This window comes from Pholcus phalangioides, unplaced genomic scaffold (assembly GCF_987345545.1).
Source record: "Pholcus phalangioides strain wild (caught in Gottingen) unplaced genomic scaffold, Ppha-v1.0 ptg000011l_1, whole genome shotgun sequence".
Classification (NCBI taxonomy): domain Eukaryota; kingdom Metazoa; phylum Arthropoda; class Arachnida; order Araneae; family Pholcidae; genus Pholcus; species Pholcus phalangioides.
This window is the reverse complement of record NW_028301604.1, coordinates 9,445,867-9,473,740: the sequence shown is the minus strand read 5'-3', so window position 1 is coordinate 9,473,740 and position 27,874 is coordinate 9,445,867. Positions and strand designations below refer to the sequence as shown.

Genomic DNA, 27,874 nt, shown 5'->3' with positions numbered 1-27,874 from the left:
TTTCAGCCCTTATTAGTGAAAAGCGACTGTAGAAATGCTGGCCACCGCTTGCAAAGGTGGCCATAGAATGTAGGTAGTTGTAGCTACTATATCTACAGATAGACATGACTGCTGACAGCCCAGAGATACCATCTTGGGATGGTTCGTGCTGTTTCCAAAAAAGGTGAACGGTCTTGGAGAGCAATCCATACTATCTAGAGTACATTGTTCATTTAGAGAAAAAATGGCCTGCAAGGTAAGTTGGTTAACAGATAGAGATGACTGTGTATAGAGGTTTCACTGTAATGTTTCATAATGTTCTCATATAAATGATACAGGAAAACCAACAAACTTTAACTCAAGAACAATACGTTTTTTAAATTATATTTTATTACATTTTTCTTCTCAACATTTCATTTGCATAAATTACCAACATCATCTGGACTATTATGATGTTTAAAAGAATGGAGCCTGTATTAATTGCTGTCCTTTCAAATAGTTTTCAAAATTAATACAATAATTTTCAAATAAAGATCTAAATGCTTGCATAAACATTGCAAAAAAATTCTATGTATAGAGCATGCAACAATGATTTGAAAAATTGAAATTTGCTTCAATTCAAAACCTGATAATATTTTGATATCGTTGAGCGATCTGGTAAGTTTTTGTTCCAGAGAAATTTCAGTTTTAGATTTTTCCTTATTTTCATGTACTTTTCTAATTTGTGAACTAATAAAAACATGTTCTGAAGATAACATAGATAATATGTTCTGAGAACATAATAAAGAAACCAGCGATAAAGGTAAATAAGAAGAGAAAACTATGAATTTCTTAACACATTTCAACATACTATAGATGCCAGCTTCTGAGGATATATATTATGCATGCACACAAACTGAGGATTTTCCACTTGGAATTGGTTACCAAATTTAAACTCCCAGTTGCTCAGTGTAAAAAATTATGGCCATAGTCAAATGATGTGGTTAGAATGATGTCTGCGTTTTAGTCCAAAGAAATTTTCTGATTGGGAGGTTGCAAAGTTGGTTTATTTGATTGGTCTGATCAAATTGTCTTTAGCCAGTATTACACAATAAAAGCTTTATAAAAATCCTTTTATAAACTTGAAAAATGCAACCAATGAGCATATCAGTTACATTCAAGTAAGTGTAACCAATAGGTTTATTGTTTTTTTTTCATGTTTTGTAAAAAATCTTTTATCAAACTTTTATAGTGTAATCCTGGCCTTAAGGACAGATTCAAAAGTTATGGGTGGTATTCTTATGACTTACGTTTCAAAAGGAACTGAATTCTGTTCAGCAGGAACTTACACTTCCTTTGCAACTGAGACAAAATGTTAAACAATGCATTATAATAGACCCGTTAGAGAAATATAGAGAAGTAATTACCCTTTGCCTGAGTAACGTAAACTAATTGTTGATTGTTGACACAAACACCTTAAATGATCTGAAAAACAGCCTTCAGTTTTCATGAAAAATTTTACACAAAGGCAACTGGTTCAGCAATAGGGGAATCCGCTCATGCTGATCTTATGTGATATTGATATCTTATGTGATCACTTTCCACTGAGACTTCGTCGAGAGAAGACACACGTTTTTCTTCTCCATTCTTTTGCACCGATCGAAGTAATGGCACCCTCCTCCGCCGAACTTGATAAGCGGATTTCCGCTATGGAGAATAAGCTGTCTACTGTCAACCAAATTGAGGCTAAGCTGACTGTGTTGGATACCATCAGTGGAAAACTAGAATGCTTGAATTCACTAAGCGATCTATCAGATAGTGTCAAATTCATGAGCGAGAAATTTGAGGAGCTGAAGCTAACTATCAGCAAATTACAAGACGAGAATAGGAAACTATGGGAGGAGAACGAAATGATGTGGTGCCAAAACCAAATGCTGGAAGATAGGCTTGAACACATGGATGCCTATGCACGCAGAAATTACCTTATTATCTTCCCCCCCCCCCCCCCCGAAATGCTCCTGAAGGAAAAGGAGAGGATACTGACGAGATTGTTTTGAAACTTGCGGAGAAGATGGAAGTAACAGTGGACGAAAGCAACATCGAAGCAAGTCACCGTCTTGGAAGCAGAAAAGACAAAGGCAAAAGTCGACCAATTATAGTCCGTTTTGTCAACCATCGGCACAAGGAGCAGATACTAACCAAGGCGAAAAAGAGTCTACAACCAAGGATCTTGGATTTCCAGGAGAAGCAACAAGAATATATTTCGGTGAACACCTGACACTAAGGATGCAAGAGATCTACACCCTGGCAGCAAAGAAGACTCACGATTGGCGCTTCCTATGGACAAAGAATGGAGCTATCTACACACACGAGGAGAGCAGAGTGTTTCAGCTATGCTCCAAATACGATATAAAGGAGGTCTACAAAAGACAAGGTTTTTGAAAGATAAGTATTATTCCGAATTTTTTTCTGATCTCATAGAATTTTTTCAGTTAAATTTAAAACATCATTAAAAAAAATGAATAGTACAAACTCTTCTCGCGGTTAATTAATTGTAGAAATTTTAGCACTGGGGAAATTTATCCATTATACAACAACAAACGCTGCAAATTATCATTGTTTCATGCAAATATACGAAGCCTTAAAAAGAACTTTGACTCGTTATCTGCAATTTTGACGTGCTGCAAAACACCTTTTAAAATTATCGCGTTAAGTGAAATCAGGGTCACTAATAAAGCAGAATGTAATTACTTGGGTATTAAAGATTTTGAACTATTAATTTCACCTAGAAAAGATAGCTCACATGGTGGCTCTGGAATGTACGTGCATAATAAGTTGAATTACAAATGCAAATCAGAAATAGTCATCGATGAATGCGAATCAATATGGATTGAAGTAAATTATAATAATTCAAAGGACAGCTTAATAATTGATCAATTTATCTACCTCCTAGCTCTAATGTGAACAGATTTTTAGAGTCACTTGATACTTTCTTAAACTCACTGTTCACAAAGTCTACCGAAATATTAGTTTGTGGTGATATCAACATAAATTTGTTAGCTAATAACAGAGTTTGTTCAGATTACAATAATATTTTATTGTCTTACGGACTAGAACATGTTATAACCAATGCCACTAGAAAATCATCATCAGCTTTGGACCATATTTTTATTAGAACAAAGAAACAAATATCTACAGTGGGCATTATAAACTCTGATATAACAGATCATCATCCGATCTTTATTTATCTTGATAATTTTAAAAATAATATTGACAGCTGTAAAGATATCCACACTCGTTATGATCATAGCAAACTAAATTTACTATTATCTGATCCACCTTGGGAACGAAAAACCTATCGAAATATATACTGATATCTACTTTACAAAATGCCAAAAGAAAGTATTTTGAAGATCAATTTTTAAAATCTAATGGAAATATTTCGGAAACATGGAAAGTAATTAATCAAGTTTTAAATAAGAATACCAAACAATCTACTGTGATTCCAAGCCTAAAAATTTTAGGGTCTGTATCAGAATCAACTAATACTCTAGAGATTGCAGAAACACTGAATCATGTATTCTGTAATCATAACACTGATACCCCACCTGCTATTAATAATGAAATTTTTGTAAATTATAATATCACATCAGTCTCAAATTCTTTCTTCCTGAATCCAGTTACTGCTGATGAACTAAACAGAATAATATCAAAACTTAGCTCTAAATCTTCTGTTGGTTTCGATAAGATAAGTATACGTATTGTGAGAGAAAATATAGAATTTTTTAAAGTTTTTCTGTTATATCTAATAAATTGATCTTTGAAAGCGGAATTTTTCCAGATCAACTAAAAATTGCAAAAGTAATTCCATTATTTAAAAAGGGTGATCGAGCTGATCCCCTAAGCTATCGTCCCATATCAATTTTGCCAACATTGAGTAAAATCATTGAAAAAGCGATGTACAATAGAATTTCAAATTTTCTAGAAAACAATTGTTCCATATATGAAAAACAATTTGTATTTCGTTAAATATGTCAACTAAAACTGCACTTATATGGTTCATTGATACAGTGCAATGCGCTATAGATGATGCTTAATTTCACGTACGGAATATTCTTAGACTTTAAGAAAGCATTTGATTTCATAAACCACGAAATTTTACTAAAAAAACTCGCTCTCTGTGGAATTCGTGGTGTAGCATTAAAGTTGTTTGAGAGTTATCTCTCAAACAGGAAACAATTTGTAAATATCGGAGTGTACAACAACGTCACATGTGGGGTACCTCAGGGTTCTTGCCTTGGACCACTTTTATTTCTGGTCTATGTCAATGATATCTATAAAATATTCAGAAATTGCAAAGTGTTTATGTATGCAGATGACACGGCCCTTTTAAATTCAGGAAAACAAATTCCTCAAATCATAGATGAAATCAACTATGATATGAACTTATTAAGCACCTGGCTATCAGTGAATAAGCTACAACTCAATACTTCTAAATCAGTTTGCATACTTTTCAGACCTTGGCAAAAGCCGTTGGACACTGTGCCATTGCCAATAAAATTCAAACAGGATGAGTTAAAGCTTGTCGATTCGGTTAAATACCTCAGAGTTTTAATTGATGAGCATCTTTCATGGTCTAACCATATTCTAGAAGTCAGCAAATCATTAAACTCCTATATATACATATTTTTGAAAGCAAGGTATTTCGTACCCTCTTATGTAATGCACATGTTATATTTTTCACTTTTTTTCTCTAAATTAACTTATTGCCTGGAAGTATGGTCATCTGCCACTCAAACATCTCTACAACCCCTGATAATTGCTCAAAAGAAAATATTGAGAGTAGTGAGCTTTGCCTCATTTAATGAGCACATGGCTCCCCTTTTTAAACTATGGCGAATTCTTCTGTTAGATAGTTTGGTAAAATATTGATTAGCTTTTATAATGTATGAATCGCTACATAAACTAACACATATTCCCTCTTTTCCTATCCCTGCACACGGATATCCAACAAGATTCTCTTCTAGAAACTGTATCCCGACCCCTACGGCGAGAACTAATTTCAAGAAAAATACGGTTTTCTTCTGGGGTATTCACATTTGGAATTCTCTGCCATTGAGTGTTCAAAATAAATCCTTAGCATTGTTCAAAATAACGGTATTTAACCATCTTCTGGTTGAAAATCCCTTGGAATGAACAGTGCGCGCGTGCTCGTCTGTACATATGTACAAAAGCACTTGTTATCACTGATAAGAGGTTTTCTTTTCCTTCAGCCCCCTCCTCTCTCCAAAAACTATTTTCTTTAAATCCTATCTTTGTAAATGTTTCTCCCTTTATATATACATTCTGGTTTTTTCCCCTCCAATACCTGTTCTCCATAACCAACCTGTTCAATTACCGGATTTTCTAATCGGCATGGGGTCTTCCATTCGTGTCCTTATCAGTACCCCTACTTTATCCATGCATTTTTATCTTCCCCCACATCAACGAGCCTTGTGAAGTGACTTGCTTGGTCTTTCTTAAAAAATTATTCTTTTCACTGATTTGTTCTTCTGAACTAATTATACAGCCAACTATGAACTTTTCACAGAAACTCAGATAAACTCCTTTGTTGGTAAAAGCAACTTTCCTTCTGTTTCATTAACTGTGGTTAGCAAAGTACTGCAATAGCAATGTCACATTAACAAATTAATGAATGGGAAGACAATAAATTAAATTTAAACAAGAATTATGTAATAAAAAATTTAATTTAACCTGATATCAAATTTTCTATATCAAATAAATAATTTGACAGGTAAATTTAAGTGTTAACAATAATTCGATATGTGGATAGTTAACATCAAGTGTATATTCTATTTGTTTTAATTTTTATTTTTGTCTAGCTTTTTCCTCTCCCTTCTATATTATTAAAAATTTGCCATTGAATTAAAGTGAAAAAAAAAAAAAACGTAGCATGAAATTCTCTTATATCAGCTTTTGGTTGCCATAATTCACTCTCTAATTTAATTAATAAATATATTTACATCTATTGGGCTGATATACTTCGTTCTTTTTATCTTTCTTCCAGGTCTAAAGAAATAAGAAGATTTACGTGTATCGCAAGAACAGCGATGTCATAGGGCTGAGAGCATTTTACTAGCTTTTAGCTACTGCTCTCTTCCCTCTCCCAGCTTTTTTCATCACATTATGAATTAACTGTTCGACCGTGTTCGTTCAAACTTTTTTCTTTCTCTGCATTTTTTTTTGAAATATTGTAATATATGTAATTTAATTGTAAATTCTAATTTGTATAATATTATCGTAATTGACTGGGGACAAATAAATTATGTTATGTTATATATAGTGGTACCTCTTGGTTTGCAAGCAAATTTGATTTCTTTTAGGCAATCATGAACTGCAACAATGCTTGGCAGCTGTTCATAAAGAAATCAGAGAAATATCGGCTGAAACAACTAAATGTATACCATTTTTCATTAGTCTCAATCGGCGCTTGGCTGTGATAGAAAGATTTTTTTATGCTCTTTATGAAGGGGATGTAAAGAACCAGTTAAATGTGGAAATATCTGCTATTAAAAGGTAAGGCATTTATTTAAACAGCCCAAAATAATAGAAATTCAGTAAAGTCTCGAAAATCTGAGTCTTGGGTGATTGAGATTCTGCACAATGCAGTGCTCTGAAATATTTGGAATTCAAGACCCTCTTGCTTTTTTTGTTCAACTCTTTCAGACCCAATGAGAACAAACTAGGGTGTTGTTTTTTCTTGCTCTGTGGATCTGTAGATATTCTTTTTCAACCTGGGAGTTTCAGGGAGTTCAGTCCTGACTTCAATGATAAAACACTCATAATCCTAGAAGTTGGATCTGAATTTCCTGAATTTAAAATATATATATCTGCAGCAAGAAAGTGCAACCCTCACGTTTGTGCCTACAGGTTCTGAAAGAGTTATGAAACAATTTGCTTTGTTTCTTCCTCCCGCAAATGTGAACAATTTTAATTTCAAATTGAATAGGGAACTTTTGTCTGTAATGAATTTAAAGCAAAATTGCTCACACACAACACACATACAACACAAACAGAACTTTATTTGATGCATTTCTTACACTAACTTATATACTAGTCCGCAAAAAAACCCAGAAAATCTCATTGAAAATAACTCATCTCCATGGATGCAATTATTTTTTGCAAGTTTTTTTTTTCTAAGGCGAAACTAACATTCATTCTAACATTTACAGGGTGTCCCATCAAGACTGCCTGAACTCTGAACAGCCAGATTCCTTGCTTGAAATACATAAAAAATGCCCAAAGAACTGTTCATGTACGACCCATAGTTTGCGAGGAAAATGTCACATCCGGTGCAAGAAAAAAAAACGTTATTGGAAACATGAGCATCAGTACTAGGGAAAGACCAACGTATGTAGACCCAAAAATTGCAAAAAGGAACCTTTAGCCGTACTTATAGCCGTAGTTCCTTTTTGCAATTTTTTGTCTACACACTGTGGTCTTTCCCAAGTATTGTCTTATCCAAAGGGTAATTCATTTCTATGAACATCAGTATTTGCATATGTTTACATAGGAAGATTTTCAAAATATCCACTGTGCATATCGAGACATGCATGTGCGTGCCGTTGAATGACGCCAAGCCGTTGTTTGAATCATATTTAAAAGGGTGCATCTAGTAGCTACCGGTAATCTTCACATTGTGATAATGTATTCCGTTTATGAATTTTGTGATATGTACTTTATCTTTGGTCAATGTAATGGTAAGGCCTTACAAACTGCTAGGAAGTATGCACGTTGCTATCCATCACACTGTCCTCCCGATACCAAAGTCATCCGCAGGTTGGACGACAGACTAAGAAATATTGGAAACGTTGACCCACCACACAATCTCCGCGATGTTGGTGGAAGAAGACGTGGCAGGCTTACGCCAGCATAGGAAGATGCAATACTTCAGTGGGGGGAAGAAACTCCAGAGTTGAGCACATGCACACTAGCCAGGGAGCTGAATGTGAGTAGCACTGTGCACAGGCTGTTACGTTCAGAGGGGGCTATACAAATTTCGCTACAAAACCATGCAAGGTCTATATCCAGATGACTTTCAGCGACGCATTGACTTTTGTGAATGGCTTTTGCAATGAAGCTGATAATGCTTTTATTGCATATATCTTGTGGATGGATGAAGCATGCTTCACACGTGATAGGGTCTTCAACAGTTGTCACAACAGCCATATGTGGTCATAGTCCGATCCTCATGCAATCCATCCAAAGAGACATCAGGACTGCTGGTTTGTAAATGTGTGGGCCAGCATACTAGGCAAGTGCATGATTGGACCATATCTGCTGCCTGAAGAGCTCACAGGACATTCATACTTGGTATTTCTCCATGATGTATTAACCAATTTCCTAGATGACATACCCTTTGTAGCAATACATGGCCTATGGTTCCAGCATGATGGAGCTCCTGTGAATTTCAGCACTCCTGTACATGATTGGAAAGATATGGAATACCCAGGCTGCTGGATTGGACGTGGGGTTCCAGTTTTATGGCTGTCACGATCACCAGATCTGACACATTTGGATTTCTTCCTATGGGGCCATCTGAAGGAATTGGTCTATCAAGATCCAATTACTACAGACACTGTCTTCATACTGTGCGTACTTTGGTGGACACCAGGTGCTATGTGTGCAGTCAGCAATTCCACGGCACGCACATGCACGCCTCAATATGGTGGAAATTTTGAACATCTTCCTATGTAAACATATGCAAATACTGATGTTCATGTTTCAAATAGTTTTTTTTTTCTTGCACCAGATATGACGTCATACTTTTATTTTGCATTTTTCTTGAAAACTATGGGTCATACAGGTACAGTTTTTTGAGAATTTTGTATGTATTCCAAGCAAGGAATCTGGCTGTGCAGAGTTTGGGTGGTCTTGATAATAGTCACCCTGTATAATAGTGTAAATAGTGAATTGGGAATAAAATATTCACCTTGTATGAGATATCAGGTCTAGTGCGATTAGCAGTGAAGGATAAGCATCCCAAAATAGACCTCTGATAGATACTCTATCATCTCTACTCGCCACAAAGTCTGAATCTGAATAACAATTCAATTTCAAGTCATTCACATTTGATAAGTTCAAACTGTAATTTTACGTGTTTTTGACATAACCCACAATAATTTAAGAAAAATATTTGCAGATTGTCAACTATTTTATTCAGGAGAATTTGAAGTTTCTGAATAGTTTCGAGGAAATCGAAATTCTATGTTAGTTTCTGGAAGTGATTTCAAATCTGAAATTGTACCATAAAACTTATTTTTTCCAAAAAAAATAAAAAACAGCTTTTTCAAATAAAATTTTTCTAGCTTCACACAATAACTCTCAATATTGTTAAATTATCTTAATCTAGCTTTAGTCCTGATTACACTATAATAGATGTCTGTTCTTGAACCATCAGATCGAGTAACAGCTTTTCTTATCCCTGGAACTTCTAAGCAAGCAGTCAAATCTGAATTTCACAATTGTGATTGATCACCAGAAATTTCATTCTCGTGAATTAGAGTGCAGCAGCACCTCTGTTGAAGTGAATGCAGGTAGCCCAAAGACTTCTTTGTAATGGTGCTAAGTTGAACTCAATTTTCTGAATTTTAACAGAATAAATTGTTTGTTACATAGTTGTTTGCCATTATTTTTTAAATGATCAAAGTTTGTTCTGTAATGATTTGAGTCACTTTTGTTGCTAGTTGAGACTCTCTCATAATCTTTGTACATTAAAAATTAGATTCAATTGTTTATCAAGCAGGGTGTCTACCATCACGGAAAAGTCACGAAGTCCCTGAAAAGTCATGGAATGAGAAAAAGGTCACAGAAGTCCCAAAAAGTTGCAGATGGTCACAGATTTTTTTATGATTCTCCAGAGATCTCCCTCCCCCCCCCCCCCCATAAAATCTAGGCTTTGGAGAAGCTGTAGCATTCAATATTTTTCCTTCTCTCTCTCAGGTCTCTTTTCTACTTTTTTTTTTGCCCTGGAGGGATGTGTGGGTGAGTAGCAACAGAAAAGAGCAATGTCAAATGTCTAGTCATCCTATATCGGGGGCAGATTATATTTGCGGGGCAAAAAAGCTATTCAGCCTGGATGAACAAAAAATAACTTTTCTTTCTTTGCTTGTCTGGACCTTAGAGGAGAAATAAGGGTAGAGAGAGGGGAAACCCTATTATTTCTCTGCAAACATTGTGTCGCATGACTGCCGTACTTCCCTGAGCTGGTAGATTTCATTCTACGGCCCTTTTCTATGGTGAGCAGGACAAGGTGTGTGAATTAGTTTGAAATCTTCATGAAAAATGGTAACACTGTGTTGTGTTTACTGCTGTTCCAAAAAACAAGTCAAAGGAGGACTCTTCACTTTTCACGTGTGTATTATTATTAAATATTAGAATGTTTTTGAATAAACATAAGGTATTAAAGCTCGCGTGTGTGAAGAAAATTCATCAAAGCACATGTTTTCTAGCGTAATAAGTCTTAAGATCTTGCATATTTTTCAACAATATTTGTCTTATGAGGCTATTAATAATTAATCGAATAACTACTCATTTTTGAAGTTATATCTGAAATTAGTTGCAATTTGATCCTTTTATTCGAATGCTGTCTGAGTATGCTTACATGTTTCTATGGCAATCACATTTTTTTGCCAAATTCGTGTTTTGATGACTGAAATAGCCAAATTTTTGTATGAAATTAACATTTTTGTGAAATTAAAAGGTCTAATGAGTGCCACAATATTTTTAAACATTTGTTTACAAAAAAATATAATTTTTTATGATTTTTTAGAAATTAAATTTTTTGAAATTTATCCTAATTTATTTAACCTTAATCTGAAATTTTTTTTCCCATGAACAGAAATAATTTTTTTAAGAAACAGAAAAAATTGTTTTTTTCGTAAATTTCTTTCGCCACATGAAACATGAGGTTTCCAAAAATCATTATTACTAATTCTCATCTCAGACCCATCATTTGTGTAATAAGTTTGTGTGAATATCAGCTAATAAAATGTACTTTACTGTTACATTGAATGACTGTTGGCATTTTTGTATATCCTTGGGGAGAATTTTTAGATCACTTCATAACTTAATACTAATTGCAGACATTCAGATTTGAATATTTTGCTGCAAATCTATCACAGACTGATTTTGTGAACCTTGTTCAAAGATACATAAGTTGAGGTGCGATGGCATAAATTATGTAAATGAAAAACTTTTCGAGATAAATGGAGGAAATTAGTGAAATGTCTAAAAAGAGCATGGGTGGAGGTATGAGGGGGGTCCCCTAGCATCAAAGGTGGAGCTAACTGATCTAATGTATATGTATATATATGTAATCGTGCCCCTCCCCCGAGACCTTCAAGGCCATCTCCTCTTATGATAGAGGTTATATAACTTTTGCAGAAGTTTATAACAATTTTAAAAGAATTTCAAGAAATATTTTTTTTTTTTTTTGCAAGCATTTATTTCTTCAAAGTTGATCGCCTAATGAACAAAAACCAGTATGTAATAAAAAACAAAAAATTTGAATTTCTAAGATGAATTTCTCATTTCCAAGATAGAAAGGGGGAAATAAAGCTTATAGTTTATTTAACATTCACTGAATTTCTCATAGGCCTCAACTTCAAACTCGTTGAATTCAAATTGTGATTTAAAAAATTATCAATTTCGTGGAGGTTTACCGTAGAGCTCCTCTGAGAAAACTTTAAAAACCATCGAACTGAAAATAGTAGAAGAAGGAAAATAACACGCAGTGCCAAATTCGAGATAGTAGCCAACCACTGCAACGGCAGTCATGTTGGTAGGCGCTGCATGAAAGAAATGAATAGACTTGCTTTCTCTATATTATTTCTTTTCTAACGTCTGGACCTTTCAACATCTATAATATTACCCTAAAGCAGTGTTCTCAAGATTGTGTGGTAATTCCTGGGGGGGGGGGGCAGTTGACTGGCAGGGAAGTTGGGAGTCCTCTTGAGAACAACATTGGTTTTCCGTAGAAGGGACATGCTCTTTCCCCTATATCCTGGAGCAGGGCTGTTGGATTTTTGGCGTGTCCACAAGGCAGTGTTTTCACGGAGTGGGGGCCCTCTGTAGTGAACTTATAGCATTATAGCATGAAAAAACAAACAATGATGGTGATTGTTCCGGGCCTTAGGGCTGCAGTCCTATCACATGCATCCTTGTGGAGGCCAGGTCAAAAGGCACTAACGTTTTCCCCGCTAAGGAAAATTTTTTTTAAAATAATCATGTCAATCTCTACTGACTCGCTATAGCAAACAACGAAATTGTACAGTATAAGCATGTGATAGAACGAGAGAGTTCAAGAGAAGACAAACATCGAACTCATTCACCATTAATTATGTTGCGATGCAACGTTTAGGCCGAATTTAAAGAATCACTGTGTATCTGAAAGTGCGTGTCGCGGTTCCTAGGAGCATCATGGTTAGCTGAAAATATTGATTTGTGCTCCTATTTATGCTTTGAAGTGGTTCTTTTATATGGGAAAATATCTGCCGAACTTTTTAGGGAGAGGCTGATGAACCAGGAATTATGCAAGGGAAGCAACTGACAAAAGAGAACCATTGGAATATGGTGACAAGCTTGCGATTTTAGACCAACAACAAAGCATGACGATAGAGTGAATAACAAGAGTCTAATATCAGACTTTGAAAAATGTGAATAGGAAAAGGAATATGTGAAATCCGTCCTTGGGAAGGGCCCTGGGTTGGTCTAGTCGTGGCCATCATGATTTTTTCTCCCTCTTACTAGAGTATGGGGGGAAAAATTAACATCACGAAGGCACCGGTTCAAACCTAGGGCCTAATGACAAACTTTCTGCCACCTTAACAGCAACCTAACACATTCGATACTGGCATCGTAATGAGAACGCAAAAGAGAGAAAATTAGTGATTAGGCATTTTCTGTCCATGAGGTCCTAACAATTATCCATTAGGGATGGAACTCTTCGCAAAAATGATCTAAAAAGTATTTCTTTTGGAAAAGACCTTACCCTAGGTCTAGTGCAATGTTTCTCAACCGCCGGGCCCTGACATCGGCCAAACTGGGTAGTGTGTGGTTTCCCATTAATCGTGTGTATGGCCAGGCTTTCCAGTCAAGAAAAAGAAATCAACCATATGTGCCGCAGGATTACAAAGGTTGAGAATCACATCCTGCAGTAGGGCCCCTAAGCCCGAGATCTTCGACAGGCCCAGGCCAGATATTTAACGGGCCTCCGTATTGTGAAAAAAAAAATTTGAAAATTATCTCTGGTTTCTGGGCTGGAACCCTGTCAGCCCCCTACTGTGCTTCCATGCGTGGGTGAATGGGGCATCGACTGTCAGAATTTGAAAATTGGCTGGACTATGTTTGTTCCTTTATGCCAGTGATTCCCAACAAAATGTTAATGCCCCCCGGGGGCGATAGAATGCTCCATGAGGCGGTAGAAGCTACGGGTATAACATAGGATCTTATGGGTTAGATTCTGTTGGTGGGGGGATTTTTGTCATCCCAACTCTCAATAATTCTCATTACGATTTTCTGTTTAAAGTTTCTTGCTTACAACATTTTTTTATGACGAAACGTTATAAGCAGGATCCACTGTAATTAAAAGTTAGAGGCATGCATTTATTTATTTAGTAATAAACCAATATATATATATAAATTCCCTTCTGATTGCTTTTCATTTTTTTTAAAAATCTTAGCTCTTTTAATAATATCTTCTGATTAAATTTAAAAAGCAAATGAGATTTTCTCTCGCTCTCAGTACAAACTCACAAAATTATACAAACTTTACAATTCTCTCTATTCATACGAGCAATGATTTCATACCAATCCTTGCAAAGTGATTTCCTGGTAGAATGATTTTATTTTCCCTCCCTGATGGACCACCACTCTAATCTGTCGCCATTTAACTGCCACATATTTTCACACCTGCATATGGGAGCTATGTCAGATTTGTGTTGGTGAAACTCAAGTGTGTTTGTGGGTGTGCACCCAGCATTCAGTGTGTTTTGTGTTTACTAGGTCGTGCCATCTATGTAGGGCTGGAACTACACTGCTCAAAACAATTAGGGGAGCAAGCAAAAAAGTGAAGAAAACCGTGCGAGACAGCCACGTATTGGCATACAATGGATAGTACACGCGTATCAATGCGCAATACAGAAAAAAGACGTAAAAAAATTTGGAATTAAGCTTTAATTCTTTGAAAATATGGAAAAAACATGAAAAGATGATTTAGGGCAACAATTTGGTTACATGTAAACGATAAAAAAAAGTACTGTTTAGACATGATGCATGAGTTTTAATAGGGCGTGTGGTCTCCTCGAACAGCTAAGACTGCTGCACACCTGTTTCCCATGGATGCGATGAGGTTATCGATCAGACTTTGGGGAATACTGTTCCACTCCTCAAGAAGTGCAATCTGCAAGTCTCGGACAGTAACAGGCGGCCTTGGTCGCGCAGCAATGCGTCGTCCAAGCATGCCGATTGGATTCGGGTCAGGAGAGCATGCTGGCCATTCCATACGCTGTATTGTTTCAGCTTCAAGCATGTTCTCCACCAGACGAGCTCTATGCGGTCGGGCATTATCATCCTGGAAAACAAAGGAATCTCCAATGGCTCCAGCGTAAGGGATGACATGAGGTCGCAGTATCTCGTCTGCATACCTTCGGGCCGTCAAAGTGCCATTCCGAATGATATGCAGGTCTGTACGTCCGCCTATGCTGATTCCACCCCATACCATCCAACCAGCTCGTCTGTATTGTGACCTTTCACGAACGAATGCGGGGTTATTTCGAGTGCCCCTGTCCCTCCATACCAGAACACGTAGGGTGTCACACTCCAGACTGAATCGGGACTCGTCTGTAAACAGCACTTAGCTCCAATCATGTTGCTCCCAATCTCGATGTTCAGCAGCCCATCTTCTTCGGGCCGCACAGTGGCGTGGGGTCAATGAAATGCAGACCATTGGCCTACGTGCATAGAGCCCTCCCTCATGAAGCCGATTACGTACTGTTTGGCTGGACACCCTTCGTCCTGTTGCCAAGAGCAACCGTCTTTGCAGCTGCGTAGCATTCTCTGTTCTGTTTCGACAGGCTGTTAACCGTATATATCGGTCATCAGTTGCTGTAGTGGCGCGTGGCCGACCTTGCCCTGGTCGACGTCTAACATTTCCTGTTTCTTGGAATCGATTCCACAGCCTTGCAACAACACTTCTGGCGACTCCAACAGCGTCCGTGACACTACGTTGTGTTTGCCCGGATTCCAGTCTGCCTATAACACGCCATGCCATGGATTCTGGTAAATCACGTTGTTGAGACATCCTCAAGTCACCTTGTCTCAAAAAAAAATACTGCGCAATCGAATTTCACAGTTACGGCAGTAAAACAGACGTTTCTGCAACATCCCGATTTCTGCCCTTATCTCCTTTTTCTGGTTTTTGACGTCATGAACTTTGATTTGCATATGAAGTTTTCTTCTTCCATTTCCAGCTAAGTTTTAAATTATGGATGATTCATTTTATGTTACTTATCGGTATACATCTTTGCATAATTTTGTTAAAACCATGTGCTCCCCTAATTGTTTTGAGCAGTGTAGATGCTTTCTCAAATGGGGCGGCAGGCACAAATTTTGCCACCCTGTGTAATGTAGAAGCAGCATAGGCGGAGATAGACTTGGAAGTCTGGGGGGGGGGCACAATGATGATGATGTAAATTCATATATGCACCATTAGATCAGTCAACTTCACCTTTGACACTGGGGGGCAATGCCCCCCACGCCCCCATATCTCCGTCCATGAGAAGCAGTTATAAAGGGTGAATTCAGCACCCCCCTCTAGTCCAGAGCCCGAAGGTGGGGGGGGGCACTAGACCCATCTGCCCCCACCAAAGTTGTGGCCATGCATCTATCCTCCAAATTGGTAATGCGTGGATTTGAAATTTAATGTATACATATTTGTGTTGTGGTGACTACCACATAGCAGCTAGATGACAAAACTGTGGATATTCAAGGTAGAGTTCTTAAATGTTAATTTTTTTTGAACGATCTCTTTTTTTTTTTTTTGGAACAGGCGTTCCAAATCCTTTACGATTTTCAAAAAATGTGCATTGGCAATCTTGTAGGAACTAGGCAAATTTACGCGTATAGACGCTGTCTTTGAATGCCGGCAGATAGCTGCAAAAGTAATTTCCGGTATGTAACCAGAGGAGAAAATCGGCATGGGAATAGGAACTCCGAAATTTGAAAATTTTGTACACGGCTCCTCATTAAGGGAAGAAACTAAATATCTTCAACAACCCATGTGTATATCAATACAGTACAGTATATGAAGTAGTAAAACCACTTTTTCAAGGTTGTGTAATCGTGATGGACTGTGAAAAGAAAAAGGAGGGGGAAAAGTTGGGGAGTTTTCTCTCTATTTTTCCCTTCTTGGAACTAGGAAAAACGCATCCTGTTGGACTCATGAACCAAATTTTTATGCGTAGTTCTCCAAAATTCCGGGTATTTAATGCGCTATAGCACGTCAATGGCATCTCTGGGTAATGCAATCAGTAAAAAAAATGGGCTCATTCGTGCACATTCTATTTAGACTGCGTTTTCTTCTGATGCACATCCTTGTCTGGTGATGCGCGTTGATTCCAACAGCAAACTGCAGGTTTTGACAGTCGGCACCGATCGGACAAACTGCTCGCGATCACTTACATCTCATTCCGTTCAACGTTGTTCAGTTCTTTTGCTCTGTTTTGAGCCTGCAAATTGCTATGTGTCACAGCACTTTGCAATGCAACTCGGCTGTTTGACTTACGGCTTAATATCAATAGTGTATTCAGTAGTTTTGCATTCTCAGGACGTGTTTTCAACTTGCGCGGGCATGCCATGGAGCTTGTTTTTGCAAGTTTCATCACAGGTACCAAAGGATCTTCGATATGACAAAAAGGGTGGTCCAGGGTTGCACCCCCCCCCCCATCATGGTGAAGCTCAACATTCAGCAATGAGAAACTTCATGCCAATGTAGGCATGTCTGTATGTGTGTATATGCATTGACATCATCATGCTCTGCGGAAAGTTTCAAAGGATTAAAATAATTGATTTCTTATCAATTTTTTGAATTCCACTCACATTTCCCCTTTCATTAAACCCCCCCCCCCCCTATTTTATTAACCTAAACCCTCTCCAAGTGGTCGCTACTCACAGATTGAAACCGCTGATATTAGGAAACAGCCCAGCATGGTTCATTTTGTCGAATGAGAAAAGGTCACAGAAAAGTCACCACAAAAGTCCCAGAATTTTACTTTTGGTATTTGGTAGACACCCTGTCAAGGCATGCTTGCAGACATTATGTTGTCAGTAACTCCTTATGTTGAATGAATTTCTTTCATCATTACAAAATGATGTATATTATAAACAAATTTGTTTGTAATATTTTATATACATAGATCGTTTTTATTTTCTAGGTCATGCATGAAAAATAGAGGTCAAATATGCAGTGGTCACAGTAAAGGGTAACTCTACATATATTGTGTCTTTATATTAACATTATATCCATTGAGCCCTATTAATAAAAAGAAGGAAATGCTTACAAGCAAAAGAGGGTTGACATAAAACCATATTCTTGGAAAGTAAAGGCAAATCCTTCAATTTGATTACCTTTTCTTTGCAAGTAAATCCTCATTTTTTTTGCACCTGTTATTTTTTTTTCATGAAATTATGGACAACGAATTCAACACAGCCAGCTAGGAGATCATCACATCTGTTGATAATCACCTTAAAATTTGTGGTTTTTGTTATGAAAACTAATGAAAGATGATTTCTGCTACATATTTATGAGGAGTAAAAAAAAAATTATAATTTGATTAATAGAAATGGCACTATGATAATTTGGGATTCAAGCCATAATGAAAACATCATGTAATTGAAATTGTGTGAAGTATAAATTTAATATTTTAAATTTATACTTCACACATAAAAAAATACATCATTATGCATTTAAATGTATAGAGAAAAATTGAGATCAGACATAAACTTCATGTCCATGTAGAAGTTGTACACTGGTGTGAAAAAATTATGGATGAGACGGTTTTTCTAATGTAATGTCGTGCAAAAGTGTTTCAAATCAACACAAATAATACCATAAGATTCCTAAAACGTAAAAACATGAAAAAAGTAAACAAAACTTTCCAAAAAAGAATTCCAAAGGATAAAAAGGAACTTCGTTGAAAAATTATCTTCAATCACAATTGGACAGAAACATCCATGTGACAAGTGACTGGCAAAGAAAATCCAGCCTTTAGTAGGGGATATGATCACCCTGACGGGCACCATGACACTGTTTTTTTTTTTTCTGAACACGTGCAATTAAAAATAATTGAATCTGTCTTTTTTTACTCATCGAAAAGAAAGCCGTTGATAAGCATACAATAATTGAATGTCTGTCGTTAAAGGTCCCTGGTTGTTTTTCTTAAATGACATACAGTATAGAGTTTTCACATGAGGAAAAAACTCGTTTCTATGGTAACTAAAGCAACACCAATAATCATGTCCTCCACAAGGGTAGGGCTAACAGTGATCCCCCAGTCCTGATGCCCAAGATAATTAACATTTTTTATTGTTTCCATGCTATAAATTCAGTATAGAGAGGGGGCCCCCTGAAATAGTCTGGTTTGGAGGCCCACCAAAAGTTCCAGTTTAGGAGGCCCTTGCTTCAGGATGTGAGGACCATATCAATACTTACCAAGAAGTTAGATAAAAAGCTATGGTGCTGCAAATTTTTTTCAACTCGTATTTGATTGTAATTCAGCTGCATATAAAATGGATCTTTTATTGTCCTTCGTATGTAACACTTTTTGTCTCATAGATAAATTATGAAATTACTTAATTATGAAGTAATCACAAATTTTCTTCATTGGAATAATGAAATCATGGTCTCCACCAGAGTTGGGTTGAGAGGCTTCAACCTGGGGACCCAGGACAATTCTAAATTATTATTTATTATTCAATTTAAATGTTTTTTGAAAGTTTGCAACTCAGAATTTTTCTAGTACAAATTCCTGGCACCCCTTTTCTGCCCCCTCCAGAGGTCAATTCGAGTGGGGAGGGGCGGTTAACCCCCTCTTGAGCAGACATTATTTTTTTTGCAGTTAAAAAAAATTAAACGTTTTTGGGAATTATGAAAAATAAATGAACCTAACAAATAATAAGGTAAATTGAAAAGTTTTCCATTGAGTGATCAACTTTGCAAAATGTCTAGTCTTGTAAATGCTAAAATTAGAGGCGAGAGATTGACAAAATATCTTGTTAATTCCGCTTAAAAAGGGTTGAATATACGGCCTGTATTTCATTAATTTAACTATTAATACTATTAATTATATTCAAAATTTATTGATTACAGTATCTAAATTGCATGCTTCTATAGTGATAGAAATTGCTTAGACATGTCTCATTCAGAACAAAAATGAGATGTGCTTCAACCTTATTCTACTTCCGGGATCCTGGGAAATGAGTTCAAATTCCAGGGAAATTCCAGTTGAATTCTAGGTGCATGATCCCTGGAAATCTGGATCCCGGGAAAGAAACCTTGTGGGGACTTGGGATCCACTTTTCCCTGCAATATGAGAAAATGACCGATATGTACGGGTTGATAATTCTATTATGCTGTCGCTTTAATCGTCCTCTCCCGAAAGAAATTTCTGGCTACAGTCCTGATGGCATAAGTGATCATTTTTTCTTGTCAGTTTCTTAATCCTTAATTTTAGCTTATTTTAATTTTTTCCTTTATTTCTAAATGATTTTTTTAGTGCCTATTTTAAATATTTTTGCTTGCTTATTTTACCTTAATCATAAAATTTTACAGGTTTATTACTGTCCTGAAGCATTGCATTTTAATTCTTGAAGGAGTGAACAAATTTTCTGAACAAATGTCTTCAATTTGGAGGAGCTTCTAAGAGCCATAGCCAGAAATTCTTTCATAGGGGGTTTGAAGTGACAGAACAATAGATTTAACCATGGTATTCCATAAAAATCGTCTGCAGGGTGATAATATTTTATTTTTAACTATGTATAATCAAATTGTCCGAATGTGCAATACCAGTGATACTCAGATGGTACATCACATTGCCCTGGGCAAAGGCATATGCAAGAATTGGAGTTGGCTAACTTCGCTTTTCCCCACTAAGCCGATAGAAAATTTAGAAAAATTGAAAATATTGTCGTAAAAAAATTAAAATATCAAAAGAAAATACTTTTTATATGCTATTTTAACCAATTATAGTTAATTTAAATGTTTTCTGAGGGTTGGTAAATCAAAATTTCTCAAAAAAATTCCTTATGCCGCCTTTAAAAGTCAGTCCTGCGTACGCCCCTACCTTGGGGAGCCATGACGTCATGGAGCTATGAAGTCTGTCCATTTAAGTTTATTTGCTATCACAATAGTACTGTAATAGTACTAGCCAACAAAATCACTTCTTTTATTGAAACAGTTCTTACATTGTACTATATATGAATCGTTTGTGACAAAATTTAAACAAGTATAATAGAACCTCCGGGGGCGGATTATCTGGTAAACATTTACCAAGATACAAAAATTTTAAAACTTCATGTGATGTAAAAGAGTGCCAAGAAAAAAAATTTCCCCTCAGAATAACGTAAGTTACAGGATAACGTTAATAAAACCGAGAAACAAATCAAAATTTGGTAATTAGAAGAAGGTATATTATTGAAGGGACCATAGGACCATAGCCAGAAGTTTTCTTTGGAGGGGGACTAAAGTGATAGAATAATAGATATAATCATTACATCAGCATTTTTTCAACAAGTTTTGTCTATTCCTGTTGCTCTGCCAGAAATTGACAGAAAAGACCTCAGTTCAAACCAAAAGTACTTCTTCGATATTTCTTTGGCACTATCCTCGGGAAAATGCCTTCCAGATTTAACAAACAGAAGTCAAAGAAAGATTTTCAGCAAGAGTTTTGCACGTTTCTAAAGATTTTCTTATTGTTCTGGAAAACTGTTTTGGCCCAGTAGTCTCAAGACAAGGGCTACTCTTTTCGTACAGAGATCGTTCACAGCCTCTACAGTGTGGTGATGTCTCATATAATATGTGCATTGGAACCATGATCCGGAGTTGCATGCAGGGCTGCTAGTAGACACTTCATCAACCGGGACAATCAGGAATTTTGGTGTCCCTTTCATATAGAAGAAATTATTAAAGGTTGAATTCTGCGCCCTTTCTGGTCCAGCGCCCAAGAAACCAGACCCACTAATCATTTGTAATGATATTTAACTAGAGTAGGGCTGTGGATAAGTCAAAAAAAAAAAATCCAGTCAAATTTCTTAGGAGCTAAACATGTTTTTTTCGTGAAGAAAACAGTCCTAAATATTAAATATATACTGCAGCCTATATATATTTTTATTTTTCTGAGATTTTTTTATGACCCCTTCCTGTGTTGGAAGACACATTATAATAAAATAAAAAAAATTGTCATACACTTAAGTTTAGCAATGATGCATAATTTTTCTCAGCCACCTTGTTGGGCATTTTGGCTGTTGTGGCCTTTTATTTAATTTTTTATAAAATTTTAAGTGCCCATACCGATTTTTTTGTCACCATGGTCACCTGGGATTTGTCCGTCTTGCACTAGAGGTCAGTTTCAGACCCTATGTAAAAATGTTGATACACAAACAACATCATGAACTAAAAAAATTTAGGAATCACATCGTGCAGGGGTATCAGTGTTTCTTTTTTCGCCAAGCCCCCTCCTTTCTGGACAATATTTTCTCCTTGTGTTCCCTTTTCTTATCATCAGGCCCTCTCCACTTATCAAGAAAAAAAAAGCAAGACACTCGCTACTTATTTCACTCAGTAAATCTATAGTGAACAAAAATTTTATAAATTAGGTCGATCTCTGAGCCCCTGGGTTCTTGAGTTTAGTAAGCTTCACTACACTCTTGTTGTTGTTCCCTAGTTGTCCTGGTTCTATTCAAGGCTGTCTCAAAACATGGGCCCTTGAGCTCCATGTTGAGCCCAAGTGCTGTTGTTTGGGTTCTGTACTTAGCTAGAAGTAACAGCTTGCAGCAGAGGTCTCAAACTTTTCAGACACGGCAGGTCAATTTGAACTTCTCATGAAGCTCGAGGGCCTCTAAATCTTGTGATTTAGTGACATCTTAATAGAAGGGGCCCCGAGTTGAACCCGGCAAAAAGTAATTGAAGACTTTTATTTGTTCTGAAATTATTTCTTTTATTAATTATCAATTTTGATTAGTTCTGAAATAATTTTTTTCACTAATTCTGAAAAAGTTTTATTAATTGACGATTAAATTAATTAGTTACAAGATTAGTTTTAATCTGAAGTCACTTTAAATGATTCTTTAATTTCTTATTTTGGTAATTCAAAAATTATTTTACTTCTCAAAATATTTTAAAATCATTTCTCTTTCAATATCTATTAAGGTGATTGTGAAATAATTTGTCAGAAATTACAAAATTATTGATTTATAAATTTTATCTCTCACTAATTTTGAAATTTTGTGTTTTAAAAAATCTATAATTAGTTACTTTCAGTAATTCTGAATTTTAGCCAATTCTGAAATTATTTCTTTCATCAATTCTAAAATTAATAATTTTTCAATGTTTTCCAATGTCAACTATTTTATGAAAATCATCGGTGGGCCATGACAAAAAGCTTTGAAGGCCAAATCAGGCCATGCGTTAAAGACCCCTGGCTTACAGCCTTCCATATTTACATAATTATTTTTGAAAATAATAGTATCAGATCTAATCTAGGTTACCACACCCTTTGGTGAATGTAATTCAGTTACCTCTCATGTTATTTCTCAAATTCTATTAATTCAGTTATTTATTACTACATATTATCTTACTCTTTTTTATTATTTCTAATTATTTTATCATTATGTATTTTTGTGCGTCTATCAGCAATAAATTCAGTCAACTTAAATTTTATTTCCAAGTTTTTTCTTTGAGAAAAAAAGACATGCTTTTTTATTTCTGATTGTGTTGTCTTGCGTAATTGTAATTATAAGATTTGGTTCAAAAAATTTGAACCTTCTTTCTATTTAAAATTTTTTTTTCAAAATAATCTAATGGAAAAATCACTCATATACAAGGGTTAACTAATCCGAGGCACTATATCACCATGGCGACCAAGAAATTGGCTTTGGCAACTAATCTCTTTATATATGATAACTGATAACTAAGTTGAAGTCTGAGGACAGTACAGAATTATCGGAAATTATGTCGACTTGTCTGCTAGCATGAAAGGATGGAAGGAGTCCTTTGCAAATCAAAGGATACACATTTTTGGATGGATTTTGTCAAGGTGAAAAAATTCTTGGCGACTATGATATTTGTTGGCACATAATTGTTTTTTGGATTTGTCAGGCCCTGTTCATATGCATGTATACACTCATGTATTTGAGCTTATGTATAACATTAATAGGTCTACATATACTGTACGCAGGCTCAGGGGCATGAGCATAACTGAACTTTGTGGGAGGGTCCGAGGGTATCTATCCCACATAAATTTTGAATCACTAACCTTCAAAAAGGATTCAAAATTAACCAAAATAGAAAAAAAAACTGCATATAAAGGTTATATACTACTTCTGTCGATATTTTAGTTTATTAGAAAAAAAAAACTTTAAATTTTTTATCATCTTGGGGGGCAGACACCCATAGGTTTACCATATTTTACTGAGCCAAAAATTGAACATTTTCCACAAAAGTAGGTTGAATTACTCTTCATCACTGAAATCAAATGCAGATTGGGAATAAAAACAGCACATTCTACTTGAAAAAATGACATATGGTCAATGAGAAATATATGCTATTGTTATGACCCATACAGAGAAATATATGATATTGTTATGACCCATACAGAGAAATGTCTCACAAACTTTGAGCAACACCAATCATTTTTGACTTCTGGCATCCCTGACAAGTACTATTTTTAAAATATTTTTCAGAGTTGCACTGAGAACCATTGTGTTCAAATCATTGTTCAGGGACGTTAAAAAATATTTGTGGCATCATAAATTATTACTCTTGAATGCAAAGTGAAACGTTCAAAAAATTGTTTCAAATGTTCTGAGAAATTAAAATTTTTTTGCAGTATCCAACTAACAATACAACCTGACAAGTTTTTCTACCTCTTCCTCAAAAAATTGTTCTAATCATATTAAATTGTCTTTAGTACAATGGTCTTGTTTTTAAAATATCATTTTTGAATGATTTCTTCAAAATTGAAGCTTCAAACTTCTTTCAAGTTTCAAAATTGCAATTAATATTCATTGTTTGTATAGTAATTTTTTTCTTATGAAGGGTTCAGTACTAGCAACTTTTCAAGTGAAAACAAAAGGTTTTTTACACGTGTCAGTATTTCTGATTCCCAATCTCTAGTCTTCTTTGTAACTGAGACTTCACACACAGCGAAAGTGCAGTTTTTTAGAACAAAGTTTTCTAAGTTATAAAATTTTTCAGTAATTGTATAACTTGTTTTGGTATTACATTTTTATTTCTTTTGTATATAGAAGTGTAGAAGAAACACCAATTATTGCCTTAGCACGAATAGGGGCTCGAGTTGCTATGAACTTTGCTTTTTCTTCATTGAAGCGAGCTTGGCGATCTGGTGAAGACACAGATCTTTGTACTGAACTTTTAAGAGAATCTGCAGAAGCACTTCGAGGATTACCTGAAGCTTCACTGTATGATGAAAGCAAAGTATCGCCTGTATGGATGGAAACTGTGGAATATGCATCAAAATTCCTTCATTCTGTAGTATTAGGGTATGAATGTTTTTGATTTAAAAAAATAATAATATACAGAAAAAAAAATAAATTGCTTTAAAGTTGTAAAAAATGTTTTAAATATTAGATTAATAAATTTAAGTAAAACATGAAACAAACGCAAACATTTTTATATATAATTATTTTGTCTGATGCTGAAATTATTATTTTTTTATAGAAAATCTTAATTATTAATGGTACAGTTGAGTTTACTTATAACAAATCCAAAATATAACATCATGTTTTGTATTCCCTGATTTTTATTCCATATACTTCTGACATCCTGCTTAAAGCATACACTCTTTGGCTAGAGCATACCAAAAAAAAAAAACATTTATTGAGCTAAAAAAGAAGTGGTTTGGAGATTGTAACATACTTTCTTTACTGTACACCAACTACTATATTACCAAGTACAATTATACTATACACCTTTCTTTATTGTACAGCAACAGAGTCTGATCATCATATCACAATTTTACTGCTATTGAATTGTGTTCCAATTTTTTTACTCTCGAGAGATTATAGTGTGTGCTTTTTTGGTCCTCATCTATGCTATCTCAGGAAGTTTTACTTTTTTTTTTCTCTCTCTGCGAAATAAGCCTTACAAACAGATCAGATAGTGAAACTCTTTATGCTTCACTGTCTTGGTCAGATATCTACTTTATTCTCCCACATTAGCCAACATGCTGTAAAATTTGAGTCTATGATTCTATAAAATTCTTAAATATTTGGACTCTAAAAATCAAGTAAATTGGCTGATTTGAAGCTTCTCTGATATCTGCATTTTTAGGATTCTTTGTATTTTTTGAACTATGTTGGAGATAGTTCAAATTTCAGGCTTTTGCTACTATAAGTCTTGTTTTATTGCAAATGTTGGATACTGAGTATATTCGTTTCTTGTAGATTAGGTGAGCTAAATGAAAAAAATTAAAAGACTGAAGTATTTTTGTATTAGATCATGTGTCAAGGATTTGAATAAGCAGTGCAAAAAGTTAAAAATTGCACAGCAAAACATGATATATAAAAAAACATGTAAGGACATGTAAAAAAAAAAGTAAAAATGCAGTGTATTTGTATTATGCTTTTGATAATTATGTTACAGCGATAATTAAATGCTTTTCATTATTAAATTCCTGGACAAAACACATTTGCTACAGAGAAAACAATTATTTTATTCTGATTTGCATATTTATTTAGTAGTTGATTTAATATAGATTTATATCTGTCTCCTGTATGTACAGACAAACTTGTACATACAGCATTTGCTAATTCAAATTTTTGGAATTCTTGAGTTTTCTATTCAATGTAATGTTAAAATTACTTGTTTTATTCAACCTTTTTTGTTATGTTTTTTGTAATTCAAAGTTTGATTCAGATATGTCATTTTCAAAATGTCTATTTTTCTCATAATTTCTGGCTAAATTTTGGTCATCCTTTTCTTTATTCCATGGTTTACTGAACTTTTCCAGAATATAACATGTAGCCATTATTGAAAAAATTACAATCAACAAAATCTAAACTTTTTGTTGTAGCTCTTGGCAATAGGAAGCAATGTTTTCGTTATCAGTTCCACACACTAGGTTCTGCCTTTCCATGGTCAACTGGATTTTTACCGTTTTGTAGATTAACACCTGCCAAGAGCAGATGCAATAGCTACTACTCAGGAAATACGAAAGTTTGTGTGTGTGAGTGGTAATCTCTACATAGACAAAATGTTTGAAAACCGAAGTGTTGAAATCCCAGTCACTTGTCTAGTAAAATGTGGTGGAGATTCATGTCTCTCCAGCATGATTGTTTGCTTATTTTGGAATATCCATGTAGCTCAGCAATATTTTTCACCTTGTCCAAATAAGGTTGATACCTATAGTTTAACTCTAGAAGAAGAAAAAGCAGTGGTAGACTTGTGGATGTGAAGTAGGGAACAAAAAGTCACATTGAATATCCTCATGAGAAGAACAAAAACCAATATAAGCAAGCAACAGAGGTCCTTATTCAAACACTTTGCAGGAGCTATGGACATGTTAGAAAAAATAATGCTGTTGAAGCTCTAAAATTGCATCTTTCATTTTTAAAATCAACTTAAGATTTTGTGAAATGCTTAAGAGCATTAAAAAGAAAGAGTATTAAAATTATAAATTTACAAATGAAATAGTTTTCATGCTTCTTTATATTTTATTCATTCATAGTAAATGATATCATTAAGTACATTTTTAATTGAGGGTTTTTGACTTTTTGTGGTAGTATAGTTATTCTATATTAAAGAATTGGATAATTCAGACTTTTTTGCTGTCCCCTTGAGCTTTGAGTTAGCCAAGTTCAACTTTATTATGTTTTATGTATCACTCTTATTGAATCTCACTTTTCCTGACATGCCAGGAATGGACCAGACTCCAATAATATTCAAAAAGCTGGTGCCCCCCCCCCCCACCAAGATTTTTATGGCATTCCTGTATAAATTTGGGATATTTTAGCCCAGATATAAAATACTACAAAAATCGTGAAAAAATGTCATCCAGAATAATACTGTAGCGCTCAAAAGTCTTCCGACAACTGCAATAATGTTTGTAGTGCCAACGCATTTACATGCACTGCCCTGATCTTGACATATGTAAAGCAGAAGGAAGATATTTATTGACACCTATAAGCTGAAATTTGTGTTTTTGGACGGATCTTTTAAGAATTGAATGGAATCGTGATGAACGATATAAAAACTTGCAAGTAACGAAAGATTTAATACAACATAAACAATTGTTAAGTTAAAACTACATAGCATAATCTAATCGGCCCAGCCGATGGAATGTGTAGACACAACAATAGCTTAGGGTCATATGGTCATCTTATTTGCATCTGGGTTTCTTTTGGGTGTACAGTCAAATCTCCATTAGTCGAATGTGCAGCGACCAATGAAAAACTGAGTTATCATTAGTTCACCTCATTGAAAATTCAGATTTCATATAAGTAAAACAAATAAAGTGAAAAAAACAATACAATAATAACAATTTAATAACACTATAATCACTTTAAACACTATATTAAATTTCTCAGTTTATTTCAGGCCGAAAAAATACCATCTCTTCATACA

The 27,874-nt window shown here is 35.2% G+C and overlaps 1 protein-coding gene across 1 annotated transcript in view; it reads left to right on the top strand.

The window, feature by feature from the left end:
- The window catches only part of HERC2 (E3 ubiquitin-protein ligase HERC2), a 645,607-nt gene that overhangs the window by 33,447 nt on the left and 584,286 nt on the right, over window positions 1–27,874 (top strand). Inside the window, exons 6-8 of the mRNA XM_089238586.1 lie at window positions 6,342–6,534; window positions 17,451–17,498; window positions 24,538–24,792. Of these exons, the coding sequence (XP_089094712.1) occupies window positions 6,342–6,534; window positions 17,451–17,498; window positions 24,538–24,792 (496 nt within the window). The remainder of the gene's footprint in view (window positions 1–6,341; window positions 6,535–17,450; window positions 17,499–24,537; window positions 24,793–27,874) is intronic.